This window comes from Salvelinus namaycush, unplaced genomic scaffold (genome assembly GCF_016432855.1).
Source record: "Salvelinus namaycush isolate Seneca unplaced genomic scaffold, SaNama_1.0 Scaffold469, whole genome shotgun sequence".
NCBI lineage: Eukaryota > Metazoa > Chordata > Actinopteri > Salmoniformes > Salmonidae > Salvelinus > Salvelinus namaycush.
In genome coordinates this window covers 62501-75261 of record NW_024061163.1, presented here as the reverse complement: position 1 = coordinate 75261, position 12761 = coordinate 62501, and the positions used below count along the sequence as shown (strand labels likewise).

The following is a 12761-nucleotide window of genomic DNA, read 5'->3' as shown; positions in this document are numbered from 1 at the left end:
AGTTGGCAGTGAAGGGGGAAATAGTAGGCCAGATCTGCATTGTAATCCCACTCATTGGCACCAGTGGTAAGGGTAAACCTTTGGCCTGGCACATAAAAGATTACAATTAATAAGTAATGTTGGCTGGCTGCAGATCAGCTGTTGTCAGATGATACAATTTAAACCCATACCTGCTGCATGCCTAATCTGTAATAAAACTTTAGTAATGTAGACCTCAATTAATGAAAATGTCTTTCCAATTATCTCAGAACATTATTTTACTGTGACTCACATAACTTCAATACAGTAGCCTATTCATACAGTTCAGCAAATCAGAAATGACCTTTTACATGCAAATTGTTTGTCAAAAAATACTAATGATTTACTTATGATATATCTCTCTAGTCTATACTGTGCAATATAATTATTAACAGGGGATTAGTCATCAGAAGACCAGAACAGTAGTTTGAGACAAATAAAAGAGCACTTTCCCTTTAAGAACTTGTCGTCACATGACATGATGCGGAAGAATTACAATCTCATGCTACAGTTTGCACATGTGTTTGTTTATTAGACATGTATTGCAAGAAATATGTCGTTTTAGGACATTTATTATTGCATTCATTTATAATTAGATGATATAAGTGAAATGACAAATTGTTTAAAGACTATGATTTCTGCTGTTGGTTGAGCTTGGTAAACAGTAACGTATCCTAACAGTGTTAGCTAGCTAGCTACAATGTTATAGTGTGTTATGGTGACACATTGATTCATTTAGAAAATTAAATATTTGTAGCACGGGCGCTTCACTCTACACATTACATAACTGGTAAAACCGTTACTCTGGCTTAATACATGGCTTCTGATCTTCAATTCATTGATTTTACATAACTTTGGGTATAATATTGGTTTTATCCCTTTCTTTGCGACAGGACAGTCTATCTACCATGACTATGAAGGAGGAAGCACCGAGTGTCCCTGAGTGCTACATCTCAGAACATGAAGGGTTCTATGGAACCATCAAGAACTCCACCAGAGACTTTGTAGTCACAGAGATAGACATCCATGGCCAGATGGTTACTAAACCCAGTGTATCTGATGTCCCTCAATCATCCAACATTACTGAGGCATGCCCAGGTGCCAAGTCTGAAGGAAAGACAAATATTATTAGCCCAAAACATCAACACAACCTCAAAGAAGAGAATTGTCCTCCGGTTGTAAAGGGTGTGGATTCAGTACCTGGACCCGGTCAGAATGGTGACATCACATCCACCGCCAGCCAAGACTGTTTTGACCTGAGCACGATACTGGGTCAGGATGTCTGTGAAGAGCTAGAGCAGTTCACTGCTTTACTGAGAGAGGCGTCATCAAGTCCCAATGATGGCGTTGAGAAGAATCTGGCCAACCAAGAATCATCCAATGGCAGTGAGAAGAAGATGGCCAGTCAAGAGCTATCCCTGGGTTCATTCCCAGACAAACACCAAAGAGCTAACGTCCACCGTGCTGTCCGACACAACTTTCCCTTCCTGTTGACAGTAACCAACCAATCAGAGATCAGGGTTAAGGAGGACCCTGACTTTAAGCTCCTATCAGGTTTGGTCTCCGAGGAGGAGGCCGAAGACTTTATCAGGTTCATCGACACCAAGATGCCTAACTCTGTGTACACGTTCAGGGGTGATGACAGTAAGGAGCACAGGACGGCAGTGCACCACTTCCTCAGTAGACGGTTTGGTAAACTGGTGGAGACTAAGAGCTTCAGTGACCAGCAGCAGAAGACTATGGCCATTACGGTCAGGTTGAGAGAAAAAGGGAAACCCAGGAAGAGGACGGCTGATGACAGTAAAGAGGAAGAGGTCTATACAGGTGAGAGGTCTATAGAGAACTTCACAGACTATGTTTCTCTCCTATATCTCTCTGTTTACTCTCTCTCCTATTTCTCTCTCTGTTTACTCTCTCTCCTATTTCTCTCTCCTACTTGATATGTTTTTCTCTTATGATGCTGTATGTACAGCAAGAAGAATGTTATTAGCCCAAGTAAGCATTGCAAGTAAGCATTAATACATCTGCTTTAAACTGTACGTGACAAATAAACGTATCCTTTGTGATTTATCGTCCCCAAATCCTGAACATGGACCCCACAAAACTGACCTTAAATCATTGTCTAAGACCAACCTCATCCCACTCATAACACTATTCCCTTGGCCATACTTGCATACTACTTAGAATGAAGCAATGTGTTGGGCATGTATTCTAGGAAGTTAGTGTGGATACTATTGCCATGGGTTTCCTCCCCCTGCAGCGTTCACTCTGAGGAAGGAGAACCTAGAGACTCTGGAGGCTATCAGCTACATGGCAGCTGTCCTGGGTGTGCTGCCCTCTGACTTCACCTACGCTGGCATCAAGGACAAGAGGGCCGTCACCTACCAGTCCATGGTGGTCAAGAAGATCTCACCACAACGGTAGATACAGTACAGTTGTTAGATTGAATGGAAACAGCAACACATTCTAAGTCCTTGGCTTAGCCTTTGTGCTGTGGTCAACTCCCCTAGACTACAAACAGAGAGTTGACTAAAGCACTAACAGACTGGACCACCAGGCTATCCTTGGCTATGGTTTGATGATAATGATGGTATTTACAAAGTGCTACATTCTATTGGGGGCAAACTCAACTCATCTCATCCACCACCACCACATTCATGCATTTCTAACATACTAGTCCAGTGAGTTCACTGTCCACTGATGCATATCCTGTCCTCATCATGGGGACCGGTCAGACTAGTGCTGATGGGAGGGATGTGTGTTGTCAGGCTGAGAGAGAAGGCCAGTGAGTTTGAGAAGAGGGGGGTGGTCCTCTCCTCCGTCCGCTCCGTCTCTGAGCCTCTTCATCTGGGTAGACTCCAGGGGAACCACTTTGACCTGGTGGTACGGGATCTGAGACCACACCAGGGTCATGGCACACTGATGGAGCTGGACTCACTGGTGCAGGAGGCTGTGGACAACGTAAAGGTGAGACACTCCTATTCTGTGGCCTCCATTCAACCCTGGTCCTGGAGAGATGCAGGGTTTTGTCCAGTCCAGCACTGAAACACTCAATTTAACTAATCAACCTAATCAACAAGCGCTTGATTGGCTGAATAAAAACATCAGACCCTGTTGGTCCCCAGACGCAAACTTGGATACAAATGTAGATTTCTCTGTGCACTTTGATAGTCATTTCCACTGCACTGTGAGTAATTGAGGAGTGTTGTTCTCTGATCTGTAGTGAGAAGTTATTAAATGTCAGTTCTTTTAGGTCAAGGGGTTTGTGAACTACTATGGACCTCAGAGGTTTGGGACTGGACAGAGTGTTCAGTCTGACCGCGTCGGACTGGCCCTGCTCAAAGGGGAAATGGTACATTTACATCTTCTGTCTTCTTATATTACAAGAAACTGAAAACAGTGGATGTCAATGTTTCTATTTGTTCTGTCTGACTTGTGGTGTGGGTTGTCTTTCATGTGTCTCAGGTGGCAGCTGTCCGTCTGTTCTTCACACCAGAAGAGGGTGATGACCCTCAGAGCGTTGCCAAGAGACACTTCCTCCAGACTGGTGAGAAATTCCTGCTTACACTAGTCACCATTTCCTGTTTACCATGTTCTCTGTTTTTATCAACCCAACCTTTTTCAGATACAATTATTATTATTTATTTTTTTAATAATCATTTCACCTTTATTTAACCAAGGTAGGCTAGTTGAGAACAAGTTCTCATTTACAACTGCGACCTGGCCAAGATAAAGCAAAGCAGTTCGACACATACAACAACACAGAGTTACACATGGAATAAAACAAACATACAGTCAATAATACAGTAGGAAATAAATACATGTATTTCATGTTCTACTCTTCTCCATTCTAACCCTGTTCCTCCACCCCTCTCCTCCCTCTCCTCAGATAATGCCAAGGAGGCCCTGTCTCTGATGCCCATGTCCAAGGCCAGAGAGAGGATGATGCTGAGGGCCCTACATCGCTATGGGACAGGCCCAGAGGGCTGCACCCGTGCCTGGCTCAGCCTGCCCCATGGGATGAGGGTCTTCTACCCCCACGCATACTGCAGGTCTGGGATTTATATCACCTGTTTTATTGCTTTCAATATTCTGAATCCTTTATTCTTTATGGTTCTATTTGTATTCCTACTTCCTCTTCACCCACTTTGTTTGAAGTATACTATATCAATAAAGATTGTTTTGATTTGTAGCCGGGTCTGGAACGAGGCGGCTGCACACAGGCTGGCCACGCTGGGCCACAGGGCCAGGCAGGGAGATCTGGTCTGGAAGCAGAGGGGAGAGGAGGGGATAGAGGCGGGAGAAACCAGCTTACCTCAGGTAGTTCAGTTACAGGATGACTTAATAACACAGTCAAATACACAGTCAAATACACAGTCAAATACACAGTCAAAGTCACTTGTGTAAATCATTTTTCATCGGCAGACAGTTGGCCACTAGGCTCTATCTTTGAGTATGACACCCGGTGATACTCTCTCACTGAGATTGAACCAGTCATAAAGATGGTATTGAGATGGACCTTTGTACTCTCTACTCCCCCAGATTCATGTTGTTACTGCTGCAGAGGAGGACGTCTACTCACTAGGACAGGTACACACACCTGTCCACTCCCCTGTTCTACAGTACCTTGTACCATTTGAACTATTCATCTACTCTGCAAACATGGGTGTGTTGTCTGAGTGTGCTGCCGAGCCCGGGGAAACCTACATCCACAAAACACTACACAAATCAAATGGATTATGATTCTATTCAATCCATCGTTCACTTCTCTTGTGCTCTTCCATCAGGTGGTTCTTCCCATGCTTGGCAACAGTGTGAAGTACCCAGAGAACCCTGTAGGGGGCTGGTACCAGGAGAGACTGGCGAGGGACGGACTACAGAGCTGTCGTTTCAGAGTCACTCCTCTCAAACTGAACCTCCCTGGCTGCTACCGCCCCTTACTGGCCATCCCACATAGCCTGACCTACAGGCTGGAGCAGAGCCAGAGAGCTGGGGAGAGGCAACAGGATTGTAATGGAAAGTCGCAGGCTAGTGGAGCGGTACCACAGCACCCTGACACAGACACAACTAGACCTGGAGGTCTGGAGAGGCAGAGAGGAGCGGAGAGCGTGCAGGGTAATGGACAGGGGGAGTCAACGGTGCAGAACCCTGACACAGACACAACTAGACCTGGAGGTCTGGAGAGGCAGAGAGGAGGGGAGAGCGTGCAGGGTAATGGACAGGGGGAGTCAACGGTGCAGAACCCTGACACAGACACAACTAGACCTGGAGGTCTGGAGAGGCAGAGAGGAGGGGAGAGCGTGCAGGGTAATGGACAGGGGGAGTCAACGGTGCAGTACCCTGACACAGACACACCTAGTTTGACGTTGAACTTTGACCTGGACTCTTCCTGCTACGCTACCGTCTGCCTCAGAGAGGTCATGAAATGTGACCCTTAGACTGGAGTCTCAGATGCTGTATGTACTACTGTGTGTACAGTATTTTGATTAGTATTGTGTTGTGTACACAGTGTGGCCTCTTGTGTAGATGTAGGATACTGCTACAGTATTGTGATCAGTTTGCCGATTCGTTGCCTGATTTGTCAGACATGTCGTTAATAAAAAATGCTTTGTTAATTTACTGACTGGATGAGAATTCTTCACAGTGGATTAGAGGTAGAATCACATTGAATGTTGAAGTGAATTTAGTTGTGTGAATGTAGAAGATCCTCAGCCTGCACAGCATGGCCACTAGAGGGCGATCTCAGCCTACACAGCATGGCCCTAGATGGTGATCTCAGCCTGCACAGCATGGCCACTAGAGGGTGATCTCAGCCTGCACAGCATGGCCACTAGAGGGTGATCTCAGCCTGCACAGCATGGCCACTAGAGGGTGATCTCAGCCTACACAGCATGGCGACTTGAGGGTGATCTCAGCCTACACAGCATGGCCACTAGAGGGTGATCTCAGCCTGCACAGCATGGCCACTAGAGGGTGATCTCAGCCTGCACAGCATGGCCACTAGAGGGTGATCTCAGCCTGCACAGCATGGCCACTAGAGGGTGATCTCAGCCTGCACAGCATGGCCACTAGAGGGTGATCTCAGCCTACACAGCATGGCCACTAGAGGGTGATCTCAGCCTGCACAGCATGGTCACTAGAGGGTGATCTCAGCCTACACAGCATGGCCACTAGAGGGTGATCTCAGCCTGCACAGCATGGCCACTAGAGGGTGATCTCAGCCTACACAGCATGACCACTAGATGGTGATCTCAGCCTACACAGCATGGTCACTAGAGGGTGATCTCAGCCTACACAGCATGGCCACTAGAGGGTGATCTCAGCCTACACAGCATGGCCACTAGAGGGCGATCTCAGCCTACACAGCATGGTCACTAGAGGGTGATCTCAGCCTACACAGCATGGCCACTAGAGGGTGATCTCAGCCTGCACAGCATGGCCACTAGAGGGTGATCTCAGCCTGCACAGCATGGCCACTAGAGGGTGATCTCAGCCTGCACAGCATGGCCACTAGAGGGCGATCTCAGCCTGCACAGCATGGCCACTAGATGGTGATCTCAGCCTACACAGCATGGCCACTAGATGGCGATCTCAGCCTGCACAGCATGGCCACTAGAGGTGATCTCAGCCTGCACAGCATGGCCACTAGATGGTGATCTCAGCCTACACAGCATGGCCACTAGATGGTGATCTCAGCCTACACAGCATGGCCACTAGATGGTGATCTCAGCCTGCACAGCATGGCCATTAGAGGGTGATCTCATCCTACACAGCATGGTGACTAGATGGTGATCTCAGCCTGCACAGCATGGCCACTAGAGGGTGATCTCAGCCTACACAGCATGGCCACTAGAGGTGATCTCAGCCTGCACAGCATGGCCACTAGATGGTGATCTCAGCCTGCACAGCATGGCCACTAGAGGTGATCTCAGCCTACACAGCATGGCCACTAGAGGTGATCTCAGCCTGCACAGCATGGTCACTAGATGGTGATCTCAGCCTGCACAGCATGGTCACTAGAGGGTGATCTCAGCCTGCACAGCATGGTCACTAGATGGTGATCTCAGCCTACACAGCATGGCCACTAGAGGTGATCTCAGCCTGCACAGCATGGTCACTAGATGGTGATCTCAGCCTACACAGCATGGCCACTAGAGGGCGATCTCAGCCTACACAGCATGGCCACTAGAGGGTGATCTCAGCCTGCACAGCATGGCCACTAGAGGGTGATCTCAGCCTACACAGCATGGCCACTAGAAGGTGATCTCAGCCTGCACAGCATGGCCACTAGAAGGTGATCTCAGCCTGCACAGCATGGCCACTAGATGGTGATCTCAGCCTACACAGCATGGCCACTAGATGGTGATCTCAGCCTACACAGCATGGCCACTAGATGGTGATCTCAGCCTACACAGCATGGCCACTAGAGGGTGATCTCAGCCTGCACAGCATGGCCACTAGATGGTGATCTCAGCCTGCACAGCATGGCCACTAGAAGGCGATCTCAGCCTGCACAGCATGGCCACTAGAGGGTGATCTCAGCCTACACAGCATGGCCACTAGAGGGTGATCTCAGCCTACACAGCATGGCCACTAGAGGGTGATCTCAGCCTGCACAGCATGGCCACTAGATGGTGATCTCAACCTGCACAGCATGGCCACGAGATGGTGATCTCAGCCTGCACAGCATGGCCATTAGAGGGTGAACTCATCCTACACAGCATGGTGACTAGATGGTGATCTCAGCCTGCACAGCATGGCCACTAGATGGTGATCTCAGCCTGCACAGCATGGCCACTAGAGGTGATCTCAGCCTACACAGCATGGCCACTAGATGGCGATCTCAGCCTGCACAGCATGGCCACTAGAGGTGATCTCAGCCTGCACAGCATGGCCACTAGAGGGTGATCTCAGCCTACACAGCATGGCCACTAGAGGGTGATCTCAGCCTACACAGCATGGCCACTAGAGGGTGATCTCAGCCTACACAGCATGGCCACTAGATGGCGATCTCAGCCTGCACAGCATGGCCACTAGAGGTGATCTCAGCCTGCACAGCATGGCCACTAGAGGGTGATCTCAGCCTACACAGCATGGCCACTAGAGGGTGATCTCAGCCTACACAGCATGGCCACTAGAGGGTGATCTCAGCCTCCACAGCATGGCCACTAGATGGTGATCTCAGCCTGCACGGCATGGCCACTAGATGGTGATCTCAGCCTGCACAGCATGGCCATTAGAGGGTGATCTCATCCTACACAGCATGGTGACTAGATGGTGATCTCAGCCTGCACAGCATGGCCACTAGAGGGTGATCTCAGCCTACACAGCATGGCCACTAGAGGTGATCTCAGCCTGCACAGCATGGCCACTAGAGGTGATCTCAGCCTGCACAGCATGGCCACTAGATGGTGATCTCAGCCTGCACAGCATGGCCACTAGAGGTGATCTCAGCCTACACAGCATGGCCACTAGAGGTGATCTCAGCCTGCACAGCATGGTCACTAGATGGTGATCTCAGCCTGCACAGCATGGTCACTAGAGGGTGATCTCAGCCTGCACAGCATGGTCACTAGATGGTGATCTCAGCCTACACAGCATGGCCACTAGAGGTGATCTCAGCCTGCACAGCATGGTCACTAGATGGTGATCTCAGCCTACACAGCATGGCCACTAGAGGGCGATCTCAGCCTACACAGCATGGCCACTAGAGGTTTGATCTCAGCCTGCACAGCATGGCCACTAGAGGGTGATCTCAGCGTACACAGCATGGCCACTAGAAGGTGATCTCAGCCTGCACAGCATGGCCACTAGAAGGTGATCTCAGCCTGCACAGCATGGCCACTAGATGGTGATCTCAGCCTACACAGCATGGCCACTAGATGGTGATCTCAGCCTACACAGCATGGCCACTAGAGGGTGATCTCAGCCTGCACAATATGGCCACTAGATGGTGATCTCAGCCTGCACAGCATGGCCACTAGAAGGTGATCTCAGCCTGCACAGCATGGCCACTAGAAGGTGATCTCAGCCTACACAGCATGGCCACTAGAGGGTGATCTCAGCCTACACAGCATGACCACTAGAGGGTGATCTCAGCCTAAACAGCATGGCCACTAGAGGGTGATCTCAGCCTGCACAGCATGGCCACTAGATGGTGATCTCAGCCTGCACAGCATGGCCACGAGATGGTGATCTCAGCCTGCACAGCATGGCCATTAGAGGGTGAACTCATCCTACACAGCATGGTGACTAGATGGTGATCTCAGCCTGCACAGCATGGCCACTAGATGGTGATCTCAGCCTGCACAGCATGGCCACGAGATGGTGATCTCAGCCTGCACAGCATGGCCATTAGAGGGTGAACTCATCCTACACAGCATGGTGACTAGATGGTGATCTCAGCCTGCACAGCATGGCCACTAGAGGGTGATCTCAGCCTACACAGCATGGCCACTAGAGGGTGATCTCAGCCTACACAGCATGGCCACTAGAGGGTGATCTCAGCCTCCACAGCATGGCCACTAGATGGTGATCTCAGCCTGCACAGCATGGCCACTAGATGGTGATCTCAGCCTGCACAGCATGGCCATTAGAGGGTGATCTCATCCTACACAGCATGGTGACTAGATGGTGATCTCAGCCTGCACAGCATGGCCACTAGAGGTGATCTCAGCCTGCACAGCATGGCCACTAGATGGTGATCTCAGCCTACACAGCATGGCCACTAGATGGTGATCTCAGCCTGCACAGCATGGCCATTAGAGGGTGATCTCATCCTACACAGCATGGCCACTAGATGGTGATCTCAGCCTACACAGCATGGCCACTAGAGGTGATCTCAGCCTGCACAGCATGGCCACTAGAGGGTGATCTCAGCCTACACAGCATGACCACTAGAGGGTGATCTCAGCCTACACAGCATGGCCACTAGAGGGTGATCTCAGCCTACACAGCATGGTCACTAGAGGGTGATCTCAGCCTACACAGCATGGCCACTAGAGGGTGATCTCAGCCTACACAGCATGGCCACTAGAGGGTGATCTCAGCCTGCACAGCATGGCCACTAGAGGGTGATCTCAGCCTACACAGCATGGCCACTAGAGGGTGATCTCAGCCTTCACAGCATGGCCACTAGATGGTGATCTCAGCCTACACAGCATGGCCACTAGAGGTGATCTCAGCCTGCACAGCATGGCCACTAGAGGGTGATCTCAGCCTACACAGCATGACCACTAGAGGGTGATCTCAGCCTACACAGCATGGCCACTAGAGGGTGATCTCAGCCTACACAGCATGGTCACTAGAGGGTGATCTCAGCCTACACAGCATGGCCACTAGAGGGTGATCTCAGCCTACACAGCATGGCCACTAGAGGGTGATCTCAGCCTGCACAGCATGGCCACTAGAGGGTGATCTCAGCCTACACAGCATGGCCACTAGAGGGTGATCTCAGCCTTCACAGCATGGCCACTAGATGGTGATCTCAGCCTACACAGCATGACCACTAGAGGGTGATCTCAGCCTACACAGCATGGCCACTAGAGGGTGATCTCAGCCTGCACAGCATGGCCACTAGATGGTGATCTCAGCCTGCACAGCATGGCCACGAGATGGTGATCTCAGCCTGCACAGCATGGCCATTAGAGGGTGAACTCATCCTACACAGCATGGTGACTAGATGGTGATCTCAGCCTGCACAGCATGGCCACTAGATGGTGATCTCAGCCTGCACAGCATGGCCACGAGATGGTGATCTCAGCCTGCACAGCATGGCCATTAGAGGGTGAACTCATCCTACACAGCATGGTGACTAGATGGTGATCTCAGCCTGCACAGCATGGCCACTAGAGGGTGATCTCAGCCTACACAGCATGGCCACTAGAGGGTGATCTCAGCCTACACAGCATGGCCACTAGAGGGTGATCTCAGCCTCCACAGCATGGCCACTAGATGGTGATCTCAGCCTGCACAGCATGGCCACTAGATGGTGATCTCAGCCTGCACAGCATGGCCATTAGAGGGTGATCTCATCCTACACAGCATGGTGACTAGATGGTGATCTCAGCCTGCACAGCATGGCCACTAGAGGTGATCTCAGCCTGCACAGCATGGCCACTAGATGGTGATCTCAGCCTACACAGCATGGCCACTAGATGGTGATCTCAGCCTGCACAGCATGGCCATTAGAGGGTGATCTCATCCTACACAGCATGGCCACTAGATGGTGATCTCAGCCTACACAGCATGGCCACTAGAGGTGATCTCAGCCTGCACAGCATGGCCACTAGAGGGTGATCTCAGCCTACACAGCATGACCACTAGAGGGTGATCTCAGCCTACACAGCATGGCCACTAGAGGGTGATCTCAGCCTACACAGCATGGTCACTAGAGGGTGATCTCAGCCTACACAGCATGGCCACTAGAGGGTGATCTCAGCCTACACAGCATGGCCCCTAGAGGGTGATCTCAGCCTGCACAGCATGGCCACTAGAGGGTGATCTCAGCCTACACAGCATGGCCACTAGAGGGTGATCTCAGCCTTCACAGCATGGCCACTAGATGGTGATCTCAGCCTACACAGCATGGCCACTAGAGGTGATCTCAGCCTGCACAGCATGGCCACTAGAGGGTGATCTCAGCCTACACAGCATGACCACTAGAGGGTGATCTCAGCCTACACAGCATGGCCACTAGAGGGTGATCTCAGCCTACACAGCATGGCCACTAGAGGGTGATCTCAGCCTGCACAGCATGGCCACTAGAGGGTGATCTCAGCCTACACAGCATGGCCACTAGAGGGTGATCTCAGCCTTCACAGCATGGCCACTAGAGATTGATGGTGCCTCATGAGTTATTTATCAGGTGAACAAGTGAATTAATACCTACTTGAAGGTACAGTAAATGAGTTAAACATGTTAACACTAGTCTGTCTCTCTTTAGATGCCAGTACTGGACAAACTCTTGCCAAGCTATAGTAGGATAATGATAATTTAATCTGATAGAACAGGTTCTATCAGATAACAATTCTCATAAACTGATTCCTAAGTCTATGCCTGTCCGTACCCAACAAGTCATTGCTATGCTAATCTTTAAATGAAAAAAATATTGTAACAGCAGCTGTGGGAATATTCAGGGGAACTAATATGAAATGTAATGAAGCATAAACCCTATATATATAATATAATTCTCCCCCTCATCGTGCTCCAGCCTCTGGCTGGCCCTCTGAAATCTAAATAAAATTCAGACAGCTTTGCAGCATCTCAAATAGCTCCCTGCTACCTTTATAGTGCCAGGGCTCTGGTCAAAAGAAGTGCACTACAAAGGGAATAGGATGCCATTTGGGACAGACAGCGTTTCTCCTGTGGGTCATTGGTAGATTTCAGACTAGATTTTGTTTAAAGGCAGGACCATATCAAATTTCTGTCATGAATCATTTCATTTGATTCTTCACTTCCATTTTTAGCTTCTGTTAGTGATGTGAAAACCTTACTGTTAGAGAGTAAGTGTGGTATGTCTGAGTTTGGGGTTGTGGGTTCTGACTTGTAGTCGAGACTCAGGCCAAAGCAGCGTTTGGTGAGTACCTGCCTGTAGGGGTAGGGCAGAGAGTCTGAGTGCCAGACGGAGTGTACAGCAGACAGTATTAACTCCTCCTGAGGAAATCTCAAATGAAATGTGGCTTCTGAATAGTTCCTGTACTGACTTTTCCCCTGAACAATGGGATCTATTTATCTTTCAGAAC

General features: G+C 49.8%; 1 protein-coding gene across 1 annotated transcript; it reads left to right on the top strand.

The window, feature by feature from the left end:
* The first annotated feature begins 517 nt into the window (after positions 1-517).
* LOC120041451 (pseudouridylate synthase 7 homolog-like protein) lies at positions 518-5637 on the top strand. Its single transcript, XM_038986413.1, has 10 exons — positions 518-808; positions 912-1842; positions 2279-2438; positions 2787-2985; positions 3272-3370; positions 3484-3565; positions 3908-4070; positions 4212-4338; positions 4561-4608; positions 4806-5637. The coding sequence occupies exons 2-10, from the start codon at positions 927-929 to the stop codon at positions 5454-5456; spliced, it is 2445 nt and encodes an 814-aa protein (XP_038842341.1). The 5' UTR covers positions 518-808; positions 912-926; the 3' UTR covers positions 5457-5637.
* The last annotated feature ends 7124 nt before the right edge of the window (positions 5638-12761 follow it).

Coding starts and splice junctions, on each gene's coding strand:
- LOC120041451 (XM_038986413.1), top strand. CDS start 927: ATGACTATGAAGGAGGAAGCACCGAGTGTCCCTGAGTGCTACATCTCA. Junction 2,986..3,271: donor AGGCTGTGGACAACGTAAAG/GTGAGACACTCC, acceptor CAGTTCTTTTAG/GTCAAGGGGTTTGTGAACTA. Junction 4,339..4,560: donor GAGAAACCAGCTTACCTCAG/GTAGTTCAGTTA, acceptor CTACTCCCCCAG/ATTCATGTTGTTACTGCTGC.